General features: G+C 38.4%; 1 protein-coding gene across 2 annotated transcripts in view; it reads left to right on the plus strand.

Annotated features, from left to right (window-relative positions):
* znfx1.2 (zinc finger, NFX1-type containing 1, gene 2) overlaps positions 1 to 16,967 on the plus strand; it is a 58,903-nt gene that overhangs the window by 5,188 nt on the left and 36,748 nt on the right. For both annotated transcript variants that reach the window (XM_012965035.2, XM_031904114.1), the window contains exons 2-5: positions 1,072 to 1,176; positions 2,954 to 3,073; positions 4,596 to 4,715; positions 15,143 to 15,352. In XM_012965035.2, the coding sequence (XP_012820489.2) occupies positions 1,131 to 1,176; positions 2,954 to 3,073; positions 4,596 to 4,715; positions 15,143 to 15,352 (496 nt within the window). In that variant the 5' untranslated portion in view covers positions 1,072 to 1,130. The remainder of the gene's footprint in view (positions 1 to 1,071; positions 1,177 to 2,953; positions 3,074 to 4,595; positions 4,716 to 15,142; positions 15,353 to 16,967) is intronic.

Consider the following 16,967-nt stretch of genomic DNA (forward strand, 5'->3'; position numbering starts at 1 on the left):
TTTGCAAATGTTAATGCACATTTACATTTTATTTCTCAAACTGCAAAACAAAACCGTAATTACCTAGTTAACTCTTCATAAGAATTAGAAGTTGTCATCTGTTGACAATTGCAGGTCACTCAACAGTGAGCATCTGAAAATAAAGGTAACTGATACCTTCAAAGCAGGATAAAGCTATAGAAAATTGAAAAACACTTTCAGCTCGCAGAGTCCATAATGTGATCAAGAAATTATATTAAATAATTAAATACAATAATAAAATAAATAAATATAAATACACAGAGATTATGTGCCATGTGGTCTCAGGCACAGTAGGATTAAGGTCCCTGCCCCATAGAGGTAACAGTACAAGTGTTAACATACAGGCACATATTGGAGGGTAAAAGTGCACAAGGTTTGGGGGATGGCCCTTTAGTGCAGGACTAGACAAAATAATTAAATAAATCTCTAGCGCTCTAGAAGGTAGAATGAGTTTTTTTTTAAGAGATTGAGAGATTGTTCCTTACAGGTAGAAAGGCTTAAGATGAGATATGGCAGTGAGTGTGGATGATATAAAATGTTGGTGTCCCTGAGAGGAGCAGACGAGACAGCCAGGAACGTACAGAGAGACAAATAAAAAAAAAGTAGTTAGAAGCAGAGGAATGAAGGGCTTTAAAATTTAGCAAAAGTATTTTGCATGCAATCCTGTAGCCGTGCTAAAGATTTTACTTGGAGAAGAAACAACAGAAGATAATGCCTGGGAACTCCACTGCTCTGCTCTGATTTTTTAGATTTTCAAACTGGGGCACTTTCCTACATATTATTATTATTAACATTTATTTATAAAGCGCCAACATATTCCACAGTGCTGTACAATAAGTACATAATAGACTGTGCAGGAAGGAAGAGATGAGGGGAGCTAATGGAGGGCAGTTGAGGGGGCTTTTGTACCTAGGGGGTTTAGTTCTCCTTTAACGTCAGTGGTTAGTGAAGGGGTGTCTAAATATATCTGGATGCCAACTGCATATAAGTGATATTTAAAATATAAGGGATATCTCCTTAGTCTTACAAATTTTCTGACCTTTTTTGCAGGATTGGAAGCAATCATGTATTCTTTGGTTTACAATTGAAAATAAGACTTAACAGCAAAAATGTATCACTTTAAGGATATGTCGGGCAGTTCTGGAAGGAGTACAGGTGAGTTTTAAAACAAAATTTTCCTTAGTAATGCTTAGTAATGAATGGCTTACAGGTTAAGTTGTTTTGTATTCTTTTTACAGAAGTATAAACGAGTGCACTGGAGGGACACAGACAGGGCCACCATTAGGAATCATGGGCCTCATACTACTAAGTTAACAGTGCCCTCCCCCCCCCCCCCCTCCACCTGTCCCCCTTGGTGTAGGGTCCTGCCAGCAAGTAGAATAGGAGCAGTTGAGGTAGCTAAAGCTCTGCAAAGAGAAAGTGAAGAGAAAGCAACAATAGTAAAACAGGACTAAGATTCAATGAGACATTTGGGGTAATGTATAGCAGGCATATCAGACAAAGGGCTCTTAATTAAGGACTTCAGGTATAACTTGACTAACCTTTGCCTTAAAAAAGTTGTCACCTTTTTATATGTTTTGGAGCTGATTTAAACGGATCTGCCATTTGCTAAGTGTAATGGGCCCCTTTTTTCCCATATATATATATATAGATATATATATCTATATATAAATACAACCAACAAAATTGCTGCACACACAGGAAAAAACAAAATCTTTTCTTCTTTTTGTTACCAAGACCTAGGTGTGCAGTGAATTTGTTGTCAATATGCTTTTGATGAAGTAAAGATTCTTTCTTTTCGTCAACATGCCATGAGTGCTGTTTTGATTTTCTTCATATATATATATATATATATATATATTGTGGTCAACTGACAGTGAAGGAACCAGACAGCAGGTCTTGCAGCAGAATGTTCAGCTTTGCTTTAATTGGAGGTTTTGTACATCAAACAACAGATTATCCCATTAAGGCTCAGACAAACTAAAATAAACAACAAAATAAAATCCTACTCCTGTCCGGAGACTAACTAAACACAAGGGGGCCCATTCATTAAAGCACAAATTTTCGGCAATTAAAAGCACGATTGGAAAAAATTAGTAGCCACAAACATTTCTGATGTGCAAAAATTATTTTCTTGGTCGTTCGAAAATATTGTGGCTGTGATCAAAAAGTCACAAAATTTTCGTATCCGAACGATCGTAAACGGCGCAAAAACCTTTCTGGCTCTGGATTTTGGAAGCCTTTTCATAGGACTCAATGGCACTCTGCAGCTCCAACCTGACCAAAAGAAAGTCACGATACCAAAGCTTGAATGAGTTCCAAAATGGTCGTAGTCTTTGCAAAAAATACTTTTTAGTGGAATTTAACGAAAACCACAAAAAAAGTTGTACTATTTTAACAATATTATCGTGGTCAATACAAAATTTCTAACAAAAATTTCTACAAAAATTACGAATTTTTCTCATTTGTGGTCAATCATGCTGTAATGAATGGGCCCAAAGGTTTTCCCTCTCTAACATGCTGCTCAGCTATTCTGATCCTGGTGTACAGTAACACAAAATCAGTATTCACCTGTTTGGTAAACTTTGTTTTTCTGGTCAGAGCAGTTTCACTGAGGAACTCCTCTCTCACAGGCAGGCTAGTGAGTTGGAGGCAGACTTTTTTATAACAGGTTAATTGGACACCAATGCACATGCTTGCCTCACAGCACTAACCCTAGAGCACTAACCATAGGTCCTCCTTCATCTGTCATCTTTCTTCAATAATAAGAATATAAGCATCAAGAATAATTTCTATTGGGCAGTCTGGTAAAATACGAGCCAGGTGGTGTTATTTTTTTCTATGTGGTGGTCAAAGACTGAAGATATCTAGGTGTATACTAAATTAACTGGAGGCTATTTAAATTATGTAACACTTGTTTTACCAATTGCAGGGAATCATGGCTGCCGAGGCAGAGGAAGTGGTCAAGGACACCAAAGGCATAATCAAAGCAGTGGAAGCAGAGGTTTCTCTGGTACTCCTGCAGATTTGCAAAGCACTGCTTCCCTGTCTGGTATGCATTTCCTTCATAACATCTACAGTATATTTAACCTATAACATTATATTACCATGAAACTATTAAGTCAAAATATCCCTGACATTTGAGGCCAGAGTGGGTTATCAACTACTATTATGATCAATTCTATAGCCTATATAAAGCTGGACCAGACAGGATTTTATAGAGCTGGCAGCATTTCAGAATTAGCCATGAATTCCATTAAAATGCCCCATGCTACTCCTGTACCTACGGTACTGCTTTTATTATAAAAGGTATGTGAGCAAATAAGCTGAATTCCTCATATGGAGAATTGAAAGCTGAAGGTTTTTGAAAATTTATTAGAATAATAATTTAGTCATTGCATTCATATATTTGTAAATAAATTTGAAATACAGGGACACCACAGTTTACCTAGAACAGTGATCCCCAACCAGTGGTTCGTGAGCAACATGTTGCTCTCCAACCCCTTGGATGTTGCTCCCAGTGCCTCAAAGCAGGTGCTTATTTCTTAATTTCTGGCTTGGGGGCAAGTTTTGGTTGCATAAAACCCAGTGTAAAGCCAAACAGAGCCTTCTGCAGGCTACCAGTCCACATAGGGACTACCAAATAGCCAATTATAGCTTTTATTTGCACCCCCAGGAACTTTTTCCATGCTTGTGTTGCTCCCCAACACTTTTTCCATTTGAATGTGGCTCACGGGTATAAAAGGTTGGGGATCTCTGACCTAGAATGAAGTGAATAAATATATTTATTAGTGCTGTCACATATGATGATTAAGAAAGAAAATATAGGTTATCACTTTTTTTTAGCAAACCACAGATAAACACAATTTCAAATTTGAGGCCACCTGTCCCCCTGAGTATAGGGTCCGTCCAACAAGTAGAATGGAGACCCAATAAAAAAATGTCCCATACACACACATCCAGAGCCCTGATCTCCCAGCCAACTGTATACTGTTGGTTTACTTGGCTCTTGAGGTTGAGGTATCTAAATAGACTGCAAAGAGAAAGTGAAAAGAAAGGAACAATGGTAACACAAGACCAAGAGGCAATTAGACATTTGGAGTAATGTATAGTAGGCATATGAGACAGGGCTCTTATTTAGGGACTGCAGGTATAACTTCACTAACCTTTTCCTTAAAAAAGTTGTCACCTTTTTATAATATTTTGTGGAGCTGATTTTAAGGGGTCTGTCATTTCACAGACAATGCTTAATTCAAAACTAATTTAATTTTATTGAAATGTTTCCTCTGTTAACTGTTGTGCTTCTCTTTGTTCCTATATATACATATATATTTATATATATATATATATATATATATATACTGGAACAAGGACAGCACTCCTAGGATTTAAAGAATTGTGAGCAAAATGTAAATGCAAAAATAGAAAGGTTTATTACGCGACCTTTCGGTCTCACACAGAAACCTTCATCTGGAGTTTTTTCTATATGGTGTTTAAAGACTGAAAATAGCTAGGTATATACTAAATTAACTGGAGGTTATTTAAATTATGTAAACTTGTTTTACCAATTGCAGGGAATCATGGCTGCCGAGGCAGAGGAAGTGGTCAAGGACACCAAAGGCATAATCAAAGCAGTGGAAGCAGAGGTTTCTCTGGTATTCCTGCAGATTTGCAAAGCACTGCTTTCCTGTCTGGTATGCATTTCCTTCATAACATCTACAGTATTTTTATCCTATAAAATTATATTATCATGAATCTATTAATTGAAGTCAAAATTTCCCTGACATTTGGGGCCAGAGTGGGTCATCAGCTACTGTTATGATCTATTCTATAGCCTATAAATAGCTAGGCCAGATAGGATTTTGTAGAGCTGGCAGTAATTCAGAATTAGCCATGAATTTTCTTAAAATTCCCCATGCTACTCCTGTACCTAGGGTATTGCTTTTATTATAAACACTATTTGAGCAAATAGGTTGAATTCCTCATAAGGAAAATTGAAAGCTTAATATTTTTGAAAATGTATTACATTAATAATTTGCTCATTGCATCCATACATTTGTAGATTGCATCCATACATTTGTAGATAAATTTGAAACACAGGCACACCAGAATGAAGTGATTAAATATATTTATAAGTGCTGTAACAACGCATACAATGATTAAGAATGAAAATAGAGGTTATCACATTTCTTAGCAAACCGCAGATAAAAACAATCTCAAATTTGAAAAAAATGTGCCACAAATACGGTTTTTTGGAATCATGCTTTTTTTTGTACGAAAAATTCGTATTTGAAAATACGAAAAATTCGTATCTGATCATATAATGGCGAAAAGTAAGATTTTTTTCGTATCTGAACGATCGTAAAATGCATGAAAACCTTGCTGATTTTGATCCTTCTGTGCATGATTCTGGAAGCCTCCTATATGACTCAATGGCACTCTGCAGCTCCAACTTGGCCCAAGGAAAGTCTCAATACCAAAGCTTGAATGAATCCGAAACTTTTGTACTCGGCGCAACAGTTCGATTCTTTCACACTTTTTGTCACAAAGTTGCGGAAATGTACGAAAAAGTCACAGGAAATACGCAGTTGTAACCTTTAAAAAAGAAAAAAAAAATTGTATTCGGACCAGTCGTATTTTGATGAATGTGCCTGTTAGTGTTTTTAGACTTTTCACAAAGTAAAATATTGGATAATATAGAAAAACCTTAACTTTTTGGAGAAAGGCAAGCAGCAACAAATTTACCGCCACATACTGATATGTGAAGTTTCTGAAATTTCTTTTTGTGGAGACAAACAAATGCATCATTGGTGTCCACTGTAACAATGTTATTAATCTCATCTGCTTTTTAAACAATTCAGGAGGTGACAGATGGGGAGATAACTTCGTTGCCGTGGGCAACTATTCTTCCCAATGCCATCCCACCGGCAAGAATGTAAATTGCTGATGGGATGGGCATACGCATTGCTACGATTTCCGGAAGTCGCACAAAGTTGCCTTGATAGGAAACTTCAGGCTACTAACAGAAATCACAGCAACGGGTATGCCATCCCACCGGTGATTTACATTCTTGCTGGTGGGATGGCATTGCGGGGAGATTAGTCACCCACAGCAGCGAAGATTTGTCGCAGGGCGACTTATCTCTTTATCTGTCACCTCCCTTAACTGACTTCTCTAATGTTCAAAAGCAAGTATCATAAATATAAAAAAGTAATATAAGTTTAAAAGAATATAAAATTATGTATTGTTATTAAATAATATAGTTACACTCAATATTCACCATTCAGCAATCTATTTGTATGTCTACATGCCTTCATTTAGCACATTTACATCATTTAGACAAAGGTAGCTGAGACCACTTAAAAGTATTAAAGCATACTGTCCATAAAAAAGTAAGAATAGGCATAATGAAGAATAACTAAAGAATTGTATAAACTGTACAGTTCGAAAGTGATTTAGAAAGCTTATTAGTTAAATGACATTACATATCTCTGCTAGTTCCCTTTAAAGTAACTGTAAGAAAAAACACTCAGAGCTAAGAGGCAGGACCAAGTATCACAGCCCCTTTAAAAAACAAATCAATTCTATACTAACTACAGGTACAGGATTTGTTATCCAGCATGCTTGGGACCTGAGGTTTTCCAGAGAAGGGATTGTTCTATAATTTGGATCTCCATACTTCTGCAAAAAAAATTGCATTTAAATATTAAATAAATGCAGTAGGACTTTATTGCCATCAATATGGATTCATGTAGCTTAGTCATCAAGTACAAAGTACTGTTTTATTATTACTGAGAAAATGAAATTACTTTTTAAATTAAAATTATTTGGACCTCTGATTCACAACTGATCCAGAACTGATCCTCTAATCCAGAACTTTCTGGATAACGGGTTTCCAGATAAGGGATTCCATACATTTATTTTAACTTAAACCTGACTAACTTAACCCTTAGAGCCGAGGCCTTGATTTGCGGCTACCTGTGGAGAACGATGCGGCTTCAGGCCCATTGGGCCGCGGATGCTGGGGGGAAAGGTAGGGTGGGTGTCATCTTTAGCTGCTCAATATGGCTTGTTAGTGGTATAACTAGAGGGCTGCCTAGCACAGTGCACAGTTGGCTTCTCTTTGTAGCCCCAACAGAGACATATTGGCCACATTTTATTTTCAATTCAAGCGTGAACTGTCACAGGTTTCTGCTCCAATGTCCCTCTCAGTTCCCTGAGCCCTGGTTCAAGTGCAACCCGGTAAGGATGCCGGATGCGGAGGAGGACGTGGCCTGTGCTCGCGGATAGAAGACGTGTTCTAAGGCTTAGAACACGTCTTCTATCCGCCGATTGCAGGTCACGCCTCCCATTTTTTTTTATTAAGGATTTGGCAGTGAGCCAGATGCAGCCATCAAAAGAGCCACATCTGGCTCCCAAGCCATAGGTTCCCTACCCCTGCCATCAATAATCACACTTCTGCTGACTGTTAATCTGTTGGTGCTTAGGTGCAGGATTCTATACCCTTTGAGATTCACTGTAGCCAACAATTATCCCTTCCTCAGCACAAGCTTCCCATTTTGTATGCTTTTCTTTGGGAACATTTACATAGGCTTTGCTTCCAAAGATTTACTAGTAGCAGCTATTTGTTGTGACTACTAAAATTGTCGCTGTTCATTTACTGATAAATGTCTCCACATGTGTTTTAGCAAAGGCAATTCTCAGTATTGTCTATGGCAAGATATTTTCTGGCATTTAGTAGCCCTGAAAAGTAGCTGCTACTAAGTAGCTCTGTGTGTCTTTGCCCTTAATGGGTGTCAGGTCTGCTTTCTTCTCATTCCGTTGCTCATATGGAGTCTTCTCTGTTGCTTTCCCGGGTAAGCAGTTTTGAAGAAAGCAGGCTGTCACAATTGCTTCTCCCCAATACATGGTTGGCATATTTGCAATCTTCAAGGTGTGGTTCATTCTATCTGCAACACCATTTTGCTCTGGGTTGTATGTATGTTCTATGTTTTATCAGAATTTTGTGTTTTGCCACTTGTGTTCCATTGTCTGCACACAGTAGGTACTGTGTAACTTCATCATCAATAAATGTAAGAAAATATTTCTTATTTCCTAGAGTCTGAGTTTTCATTTGTACCACATAGATCTGTGTGCATTTGGTCCAGGGATTGTTGAGCTTGGCTGTTGCTGGCTTTTGGCAAAGGTTTCTTTGCCATTTTTCCCTTTACGCAGCTAGTACATTTCATTTGCATGCATTGTTATACCACTGGCATGCTGATCTTGAACTAGTCTTTTTATTGCTTCAGTGTTTCTGTGCCCAAGGTGACGGTGCCATATATGAATACATTTCACTTGTCTTTCCTTTTCGGTAGCCTTTCCTTACAGTCTAGCTGATAAAGTTCATCTCTGATTTTTCCTTTTTTGACTATGCAATTCCCCTTTGTGATAATGCAGTTGTTACCTTTAAATGTAACTGTATTGCCTTGCTTAGTTTGCTTAGTTAGCTTTTTCACAGACAACAAGTTACTTTCAAGAGCTGGGGCATATAGGACATGCTTGACAGGTATATTTCTGGTGACTTTTGGAGATAGGACAGTGAAGAAAACCTTCCCCCACTGCCTCTGAGACCATATATTGGCCATTAGCTGTAGCAATTCTTTATGCTTTGCTTTGATCAAGTTAAGTAGCAGTTAAGTAGCAGTTTGTAGCAGGTTTGTCATTTGAACTTTCTGCTTTACACTTCATCCACATTCACTATTCATCCACAATCTTGCCTTTACTTTAGTGTAAACTCTAGCCCTGTATCTAGTGCTGTGACAAGTGTTGTCCTACACCTCGCAGGGGTTCCACCATTTCTAAGGTGCTTCTTATATAGTCCTGCATATGCTGGCCTTTCATCAGCTAAGTCTGGTACAGCTTTTTAATCAGGTACAGTTAATTGCTGAGATTTGCCCTCTCATATACTTTCTGTAGCTCCTTCAACATTTCTTTTGAGATTTCACATTTGCATATATGCACATATAAAGTATATCCTGTATGCACTTCAATGTACCTTCTCTGATTAGAAGTGTTTTTATTTTAAGCTTCCAAGAGTGGTAGTTCTGGTTAGTCAGATTAGCTGAGAACTTTGTGGTGTTAGCAGCCATTACTTCTGCTTTCTGACATTACTCTTGCTGTCTCTGCTGGGTGCCTGAGCTGTGCTTCTAACTGTAGCACTATTCAGATACATGTTGGACTAGATACTGCTGGAGCGGTATCTGCTAGCTCAATCTGCAGGCTGTATGTGGCAGCTTATCTGTGAGCTTTATCAGGTGGCTGTTCCTGGGCCCATAACCTGTTAGCAGAGTATCTGGGTAATCTGGAGTAGCAGTAACAGTCAGGACTCTTACCAATGAGGATGATGCTGCAAGCATGGCTGATACTTTATTCACCTTACACAGAGCTGTCAACTTTTCATTAGGTGAGTTCGGGGGGAATAATTTTTTTCCCAATACCCGGAAGTGACATCATGTACATGATGCACACTTCTGGAAGTGACGCCTCACACAAAATCCCTGCCAAAGCCGAAAATTTGTACCCATGCATGCACAAATGCATCAGATGACATCACCAATCTCTTACTGCGCATGCAAACACAAAACAACATGTATATTGACACCTACTAGCAGAACTTAATAACATTATAATACAGTATTCATGAGAAGGGTTTTGTTGCTGACAGTGTATAAACAATCTGCATGTATATTATTATAATTTTTTGTTGTTTGTCCTCCTTCCTGATCTGATGCAGGGGACAGTAAATATGTCAAATCATGGTGATATAACACAGGTAGGCCAAGGCCAGTAATAGTCATGTAATAGTCATGTAATAGTAATAGTCATGTGACTTTAATGCTATGAACAGAAACATGGCCTGTACTCATGTATTATACTGTTCGGAAACAAAACATGGTTATTTTCTGTGCAGAGAATATGCAAGTTTAAATTTCTTTCAATATTTGGCTAAATATTTTATTAAGCGTTTTTAAGTTATGGACTCAATGTATCTCTTAGTACCATATGTCTAAAATTTAAGAATAGGAGGTACCTTTGTAAATACAAATATGTTCAGTCAGTATCAAGAGTGAGTTATTATTAAACAGTATGTATATGACTGTATATCAGTAAATGATGCTGTTACAGTAGATCAAACCATGTAATTCCATACATTATATAATAAATATGTTCAAAATTATATACCAGTAACTGCATATTTCCAGCATATAAATTACAACATTAGTGGTCACTAAGACCTCCGCATAATCATAACTTATTGTTTTTTTTTCCTTGAACACCAGTTTACTTGGGAAAAGATATGGACCGAATAGTAGAGTTTGTGTTTTCTCACTAAAAAAAAGTCATATGCCAGTAAGAATCACATTGTTCCATTTGTTTTCAATGAGGCTGAAAATCTCAAATGTTTTAATGAACTGGAAAATAAATTAATAACTAGAAAGGGAAGTTTGAGAACAAACTTCATGTTGGTTTGAAAAACTTGAAGTCACTGATTGAAATCTGATCTGTTGGCTCCGCCCTCTTTTTCTAACCTTGGACCACAGTTATATAGTAAAAACCACTTTGCAAAGTTTGTGGACCCTGGTTTTTATAGTGTCTGAATAGCAGCAATTTAAATGTCCCCACTGAAAGTCAATAAGTGACATCTGATTGGCGGTTGGTGGCCCCACCCACTTTTTCTAACCTGGAACTGCAGTTACCCAGTGACTAACTCTGTTTAGGGACCCTAAGATTAATAGTTAAAGAATAGTTAAAGATTAATAGTTAAATTTAAACCAATAAAAGTCAATAGGTAAATTGTGATTGGTGGGTGTGCCCACTTTTTCTAACCTTGAGTCGAAGTCTCCTGACAAACAGTGGGCACCCTAGCATAAATAGTGTGAGAATGGCAGCATTTTAAACCAATGAAATTCAATGCATGAAATCTGATTGGCTTTTAGTGGCCCAACCCACTTTTCCTATTTTTGAACTGCAGACCCCAGTGACCAACTTGCAAAAATTGTGGGACTGACAGCATTGTACACTTCACCATTGAAAGTAAATAGATGAAATGTGATTAGAAAGTAAATAGATGAAATACCCAGTTTAACAACCCTGGAATTAATACTTAAATAATGGCATCAGTTTAAATATAAATCAATGAAATTTAATGGGTACAAATGGATTGGCTGTTGGTGGCTTTGCCTGAATATGTAGTTAGCCAGTGACTGTTGTGTTAATACTGTGAGAATGGCAGCAGGTGGAATTTCCCCATTGAAAATCAATAGGTAAAATCTGATTGACTGTTGGTGGCGCCACCCACTTTTTCTAAACTTGGAACGTAGTGAACCAGTGACAAACTGTGCAAAGTTTGGGAACCCTGGCATCAAACCAATAAAATTCAATAGGTGTAATCTGATTGGCTGTTGGTGGCCCCGCCTACTTTTCAAAACTAAAACTGCAGTCCCTAGTGACCAACTACGAAAAGTTTGGGGACCCTGGTGTTAATACTGCGAGAATGGCAGCAGGTTGAATTTCCACCAAGTCAATAGGTAAAATCTGATTGGTTGTTCACAGCTCCACCCACTTTTAGGCATCCAACAAATATCATATTTTCATTCGGGCTGATCCCATGACTATGTGATTTAAGTTTGGGGAGTGTAGCCTCAAAGCTGTAAGATTGGCAGCAGTTTCAATTTCCCCATTAAAGTCAATGGGTGAAATTTGGTTGGCTGTTGTTGGCCCCTCTCACTTTGGATCATCCAACAAATGTTGCTGTTTCATTTGGGGTGACCCCATGATTATGTTATTCAAGTTTGGGGGGTGTAGCTTCAAAGCTGTAAGAGTGGCAGCAGATCGAAAATCTTCCCTGTCAAAGTCAATGCAAAAATTGGGGTGTTCGGCGCAGCGCCACAAAAAGACGGGGGGGCGGGATCGCTTAGAAAACCACAAGCAACCTGCTCCATTATAGGGCAAAGAAGTGAGGAGAGTTTGGGTGTTGTACCCCTAAAACTGTAAGAGGAGTAGCGTTTAGAAAATAGGGGGGCGCTAAGAATAAGAAGAAGAAAAAGCGGAAGAATAAGTTGAAGTCGAAGAGCAGTATGTTGAGTTTTTGTATAGAACCTTGCCAGCTTTTACTTGCCAAGTTTATTATGGCACCTTTTTATGTTTTTTTCTTCAATAAATCATGACTAATCAAGGTTTTATAAAATACACTCAAGTGTATTTGTGTTCGCATTTTTTCACTGTGCTTTTTTCCTCAAATGAAGAAAAAACGCCAACCCTGTTTGTGATAACTCTGCAGTGAGTTGTATGTACCGTATATACTCGAGTATAAGCCGATCCGAATATAAGCCGAGGTACCTAATTTTACCTAAGAAAACTGGAAAAACTTATTGACTCGAGTATAAGCCGACTCCCCCAGTTACATGGGAGTAGGAGAAACAATAGGTCAGCTGAAAGCAGTTCTAATGTGTAGCGCTGGCTGAAAGCTCAGACTCAGGCACACTTTACTGCTGCGCTGCAAGTTGGAGTGATATCCCCCCCTCACCCCCAGCAGCCGATCAGCAGAACAATGGGAATGGAGCAAGATAGCAGCTCCCAGTAGGTATCAGAATAGCACTCAATAGTAAGAAATCCAAGTCCGGCTTGGGACTCCTCCAGTTACATGGGAGTAGGAGAAACAATAGGTTAGCTGAAAGCAGTTCTAATGTGTAGCGCTGGCTGAAAGCTCAGACTCAGGCACAAGGCACTGAGATGGTGCCTACACACCTATATGTGAGAGAATGAACTACTACTCCCACATCCCCACACTAACAGCAGTCCAAGGGTGCTGGGAGTCACTAGCATTTATGTATAAAGCCTACCCACCCCCTTCAATTTGTGTATTATTGCCTTTCCATACAGGGGACTGAATGCTCAGACTTGCTGCTCCCACTGTACAGAGCTACACAATGCCCCCGGCATGATTGTTAGGGCAGAGGGGTTCCTGGCACAAAAATACAGAGAGGAAGACACTGGGAATGCCATTAACTCACCTCGCCTGTGACTGGGGGTTACAGTAAAAGGAACGCTGGTGGCCTGGGGAAAATAAAGGGGAGCTTCCCTGGGGGTGCATGGTAACGCTAGATTGCGGGGACTGACAGAGAACCAGGGTTACCATAGCGCATCAAACCCCCTCCCCCTACTCTGCTTAAACGAACATTCACACCCCCGTTGCCTGTAGCAAATACTGGGCAGGGCCGCCATTTGGTAAGGGGGCAATAGCCTTCCCGGGCCCAGTGAGTTTTGGATTACCGGGCCCTTTGCTGTCAGCGAGCCACATACTATGGAGTGGAAGGCGGCAGCTAGGGTGCATGTTCCTTTCCGGTAGCGTCTAGGTCCCTCTGCCTCTCGATGTAGTGCAGCGGTAGATTAAAGTGGAGGAAAAGTACCAACTGATTCTGGGGTGCCTGCATGTTCCTAGCGTAGCGTAGCAGTCCCTCTGCCGCGGTATATTCAAGTGGCATATTCAAGCGCGCATGTCATCGATTTACCGTATATATTCCAGTATATGCGCGAGTATAAGCCGAGGCTTACTTTTTGAGCACATTTTTAGTGCTCAAAAACTCGGCTTATACTCGAGTATATACGGTATGTTGGTATAATGAACTGTCACCAATCTTCAGAACAGTATAAAACATCAAGCCATGGCAATATAAGGGTATGATGCCTTGTGTGTACAGTAAATCAGGATAGTGATTCTGTCAATATTATGAGAATGCTGCATTTACAGTATGTATATAGGACCTTGTGGTAGTATAAATGTAAATGCATCTAAATAGCCATCACTAAATCTGTGCCATTATCTATATAGTTATGTTTCATGTCTCCCTTCTCATTGCAATGAACTCCACTCACCTAGGTTGTCTGATAAAGAATGAGTCTGTGGGAGCTTCTGTTGGACTGTGATTGTCTTTATTGTGGCATCACAAGTGCAGCTCAAGGTTAGACATGGGTTTCGAAGAAGTTACCCAAATGAAATATACTGAAGTTTTGATTAAAATTACCAAAATATCCAGTTATATATCTCACTTTTTGCATGTCAGTTTATAATCTATAGTAGAACACAATCCTTGTTCTTAGTGTTTGTAATAACAAATTGAAAAACAATTAGCATAATTATTATTACTCTATATTATATAAAGAATTAATAAAAAAATGTGTGTTTGCAAATCAACTTCTTATAGGATGACAGTTATAAAAATATTGCAAATAGATAGCTTGTATCAGTGTTAAATAATATGTTTAAAATTTGTTTTTTTGTTTTTTTTGCCCTGCCTATAATTGTATTGATTCCAAATAAGATTGCTTATTTACTAAAATGCAGGTGTTTCTTTGAGTGCGTATATTGTTTCTTTGAGAGTGTATATTGTGTATAGATTAGACCGAAACGTTGGAATGCACGGTGAATGAATAAATAGAAGAATTACTGTGAAATGATGTGCTGGTCCTGTTTATAGGTATTTACATATTTTGACTTCAGCACCCATCTGTTAAACTGGTTTAGAGTGCGGACACACAGTTTGACTTTATACTATAAATAAGAAATGAAAGCAATGAATATTTGTGTATAAAATTATTCTACATGCTAAATATTTGCAGCTATTTTGTCTTTAGTTTTATTCTACTTTCTCCAGTTTTTCTAGATAATTTTTCAACTACAATTAAAACTATGTTTTATCTAACATGGTTAAAGGAAAAGGGAGGGTTAGGAGAAAACCACATCAGTCTGTGTAGCTGTGAGCAAGCAATCCTCTTCTCTCTGTCTTCGGTCCTCTGAATCCTGGGGGGCGGCGCATGCGCAGTTAAAGTTCGCTTTCCACTGTGCATGCGCAAGCAGCGCGAAGACAGAAAAAGGAAGAGGGCCGCTCTCTCGCAGGTAAGCGATTACAATCACTGGGGGGTGTCTAACATTTTGGCACCCCACCAGTGATTGTACCTTTCCTTCTCCTTGAAAATATTTCTGGTAATTTGGCACCTATTTGCATTTCATGCGTGACAGCAATGTTTTAGGAGTTATATTTAACTGTCTCTTATCTAACCTATATTTATGTTCATTTTCTAGATGTTCTGATGTGTCTTGATAAAGGAACAAGTACAAAGGAAAAGAACCCCAGACCTGTTCAATGTGGATTTTACAGAGAAAGAGCCCGCTCTGAACAGAGAGCAGGGAAAGGGATGAAACTGGAAGTACATGGGCCTTCAGACAAACAGCATAACAGAAAGCCATCTGGGACACAGTCATTAAAACCACATACCCACTCAGTCAGAACAGGTATGAAATTACATCTGATTCTTAATCTATGTAATGACTGTAAAGTCTGATGGAGATTTAATATTTTGTTGTACAGTAAGTTTGCATTTACTACAATCATTATCATATTGTTAGAACATTACTTTTTGGCATATCATTAGAAATTAGACATCCCTACACTTGTGTGTAGAGCTAACACCATTTATTTTGTCAAAACAACAGGATCCACCTTTCTCAGGGGTGTGGCATGTAACCCTCCTTTTTTTAGATGACATAATATTTAGGGTAAGCTCCCCTAACACAATTGTTGTAAGGTTCTATTCTTCTATTCTATTTACTTCATTCAATGGAATGGGACATTGCTATTTGTTCAGGGACCTAGCACTGCTGCAATTTCTATCCAAGAAAAAAGTGAACTGCCACTGTGCTGCTTTAAGGGCAATGATAGATGATAGGAAATAGAGATAGCTAGATGTACAACACTTTAAATGAATGCATTTTCCCACAATTAAGATGCATTAAAAATTGTTAAGTGTTTTGCATGGGATGAACTCCATTCTTCTGGGTCAAGAGCTATTTTAAGGCGCTTTGCTGACCACGGGAAATTTGCTCTGCCATGGGACTTCTTATTTGCAGGGCTGGCATTAAAGGGGCAGGGATTGGGAGAGATGTCATTTAATTGGAGAGACAAGACCTGCACGTCTGGTATATTAGTACAAGAAATGGATATGTAGAGATGCACTGAGTCACTGCTCTAGGCAACCTGGCTGGCTTGGCCGGCCAGTTCCATTGTGACACAGGTGATATGACAGGTGCAGCCCAAGGCTACAAATGTAGGTTTGGCAGAAGTTACTCAAATGAAATACATTGAATTAATATGTTCAGCTAAAATTAACAAAATAATCAGTTATATCTCACTTTCTGGAAGTCAGTTTGTAATCTTTATTAGAACAAACACAACTCTTGTTGTTAAAGTTTTACAGTTTTTATTACAAAATGTAAAATAATTTCAATAACACAATGAAAAAAGGTTTACAAAGCTTGCAAATAAAGAAATACTAAAAAAAGACATATGGGTTTGAAAATCAGCTTTGCATGTGTTGTATACTGTATGTTGTATATGCTGTATATATTAATAAAATTAAGGAATATTGGCCTAGAACATAATATTTGTAATTGGATAGAGAACTGGCTAAAGGATAAATTACTAGATAATATAAATGTAAGTTATACACTAAATGGTGGTGTGTTAGGGGTATCCTTAGTTAAGAAGGATCTGGGATTTTTGTAAATTACAAGTTGTGTAATTCTCTGGCTACAAAAAGGCATAAAAAAGGGCATTTAATCAAGGGATGCAAATATCATTTTGCCTCTTTATAGGTCTCTGGTTAGGCCTCACCTTAACGGACATGTAAACCCCACACACAAAAATGTAATCAGTGAACAGCCTCTTTGAAATCTTTTAATACCTGCCACACTGGTTGTCCAGGGGTTAATAGTAAGGCTGCAACATCTCCTTAATCACTTAGATTTCCTTCTTCTCCTATAAGCCCCCTCCCTCAGGAATTTGCTTTGGCTGTTGGCTTGTGGGCATGCTCACTTGTTCTAAGCTCAGATTACTAAACACGCCCTCCAG

This window comes from Xenopus tropicalis, chromosome 6 (genome assembly GCF_000004195.4).
Source record: "Xenopus tropicalis strain Nigerian chromosome 6, UCB_Xtro_10.0, whole genome shotgun sequence".
Taxonomy (NCBI): Eukaryota; Metazoa; Chordata; class Amphibia; order Anura; family Pipidae; genus Xenopus; species Xenopus tropicalis.